Here is a 2,500-nt window from a genome sequence, read left to right on the forward strand (position 1 = left end):
TGTGTAGCTCCTAGTGCTGTCTCCCTGTTAAGTGCTGAAGCTGTGGACTCTACCTCTGTGCGTTTGTCCTGGAGAACGCCCACTCAACCAAACGGACCAATCACACGCTACCGCATACGTGTGGTCTACAATGACCTCACAGTACAGGACATTACACTGCATGGCCTACAGGTACACCTGACCTGATACACACTCACTCACTCACTCACTCTCTCTCTCACTCACTCACTCACTCACTCACTCACTCACTCACTCACTCTCTCTCTCTCTCTCTCTCTCGCGCTCTCACGCGCACTTAGGCAGTAAGATATACATACACACACACTAACCCATATACCTACACACATATATACACACACTCACTCTCTCTCTCTCTCTCACACGCATACCCCCACTCAGACACTAACACTTATACCTACACACACACACACACACACACACACAGATTGGACATGTGATATATTATATACACACACACACAGATTGGACCTGTGATATATTATGGCTGTTGTGTTTCAGGAGAGCAACGGGACTGATGATGCAGAGGGTACGTCACCACGCCGTCGCCGTGGGCGATCAGCTGACTTCACCACGGCAACCCCTCTGGCTGTGTTCACGCTGTCCGCCTCGCCCACCCTTGTCCACACCGCTGCCCAGGGCCTGACCAGCATGACCGGTCACACCAGCGCTGACCAGCTCACAGACAACCCACCAGAGGGCGCTGTCACTGACCCGGACACTCAGACCGACACTAACTTCACTCCAACCTCAGCCCCGCCCCTCTCCCCCACTCCCCTCTCCCCCACTTCCTTCCCCTGGTTCACCGTCACCCCCGACAACAGCACTGACAGCACAGAGCAGAATGACACTGACTCTGTAACCGTGACGATGCCCTCTGACCTCTCACCTTTGACATCAGGAACTGATGAGCAGCACACCTTCACAGGTGCTACAGCCTCGGGTCACACACTCCAAACCCGGGCCGCCACACGCGCTGCAGTCACTGGGGGGATCGAAGGTAAATAACCTGCGTCTCCTCCCTGCGTCTCCTCCCTGCGTCTCCTCGCCGCGTCTCCAGTCCAGATCCTCCTGGCTTCCTTTTCACAGCAGGGCGTTATGCTATGCGCTCATTCAGCTGGTTAGCAGGGCGTTAGCAGGGCGTTATGCTATGCGCTCATTCAGCTGGTTAGCAGGGCGTTAGCAGGGCGTTATGCTATGCGCTCATTCAGCTGGTTAGCAGGGCGTTAGCAGGGCGTTATGCTATGAGCTCATTCCGCTGGTTAGCAGGGCGTTATGCTATGCGCTCATTCCGCTGGTTAGCAGGGCGTTATGCTATGCGCTCATTCCGCTGGTTAGCAGGGCGTTAGCAGGGCGTTATGCTATGAGCTCATTCCGCTGGTTAGCAGGGCGTTATGCTAGGCGCTCATTCCGCTGGTTAGCAGGGCGTTATGCTATGCGCTCATTCCGCTGGTTAGCAGGGCGTTAGCAGGGCGTTATGCTATGAGCTCATTCCGCTGGTTAGCAGGGCGTTATGCTATGCGCTCATTCCGCTGGTCATTGACTTCATGTTGCTCCATGTCTATTAAAACTCCCTAACTCAAGCTGAAGCCTCTGTGTGTCCAGATCACACAAAAAGCGGTAAAACGTGTGGTGCTTGTTGCACACAATGAGGTTTTTGCCCATTCTGTGAGTTGATTGGCTGTTGTGTGTGATTGACAGCGCTGCCAGCCAGTGAGGAGGTGGTGGAGCTCTCTGATGAGATGCTGTATGTGGTGGGGAGTTTGCGGCCCTTCACGGAGTACTCGTTCAGTGTGTCTGCACACACACCCGTGGGAGAAGGGCCCGAGACACACGTCACAGAGACCACCAGAGAACAGGGTAAAGACACACACACACACACACACACACACACACACACACACACGGAGTACTCCTTCAGTGTGTCTACAATGACACTCACGCACACACTAAGATTCAAACTCACACACAAACTCAATATGTGCCTGACATTGCTTTTGTTTTGGCTTGCGTGAGTTTGGGTGAGTAAGTGTGTGTGTGTGTGTGTGTGTGTGTGTGTGTGTGTGTGTGTGTGAGAGTGAGTGAGTGAGTGAGTGAGTGAGTGAGTGAGTGAGTGAGTGAGTGAGTGAGTGAGTGTGTGTGTGTGTGTGTGTGTGTGTGTGTGTGTGTGTGTGTGTGTGTGTGTGTGTGAGAGAGAGAGAGAGAGAGAGAGAGAGAGAGAGAGAGAGAGAGAGAGAGAGAGAGAGAGAGAGAGAGAGAGAGAGAGAGAGAGAGAGAGAGAGTGAGTGAGTGAGTGAGTGAGTGAGTGAGTGAGTGAGTGAGTGAGTGAGTGAGTGAGTGAGTGAGTGAGTGAGTGAGTGAGTGAGTGAGTGTGTGTGTGTGTGTGTGTGAGAGTGAGTGTGTGTGTGTTTGAGTGAGGGAGTGTAATGTGTAATAAATATGTGTGTTTGTGTGCACATCAGGCAATTTTTGAGATATTCTG

The 2,500-nt window shown here is 52.7% G+C and overlaps 1 protein-coding gene across 1 annotated transcript in view; it reads left to right on the forward strand.

Moving 5' to 3' along the window:
• The window catches only part of ptprq (protein tyrosine phosphatase receptor type Q), an 89,442-nt gene that overhangs the window by 35,030 nt on the left and 51,912 nt on the right, over positions 1-2,500 (forward strand). Inside the window, exons 19-21 of the mRNA XM_042707419.1 lie at positions 8-171; positions 520-1,018; positions 1,720-1,878. Of these exons, the coding sequence (XP_042563353.1) occupies positions 8-171; positions 520-1,018; positions 1,720-1,878 (822 nt within the window). The remainder of the gene's footprint in view (positions 1-7; positions 172-519; positions 1,019-1,719; positions 1,879-2,500) is intronic.

The sequence above is a fragment of the Clupea harengus genome, chromosome 3, assembly GCF_900700415.2.
Source record: "Clupea harengus chromosome 3, Ch_v2.0.2, whole genome shotgun sequence".
Taxonomy (NCBI): domain Eukaryota; kingdom Metazoa; phylum Chordata; class Actinopteri; order Clupeiformes; family Clupeidae; genus Clupea; species Clupea harengus.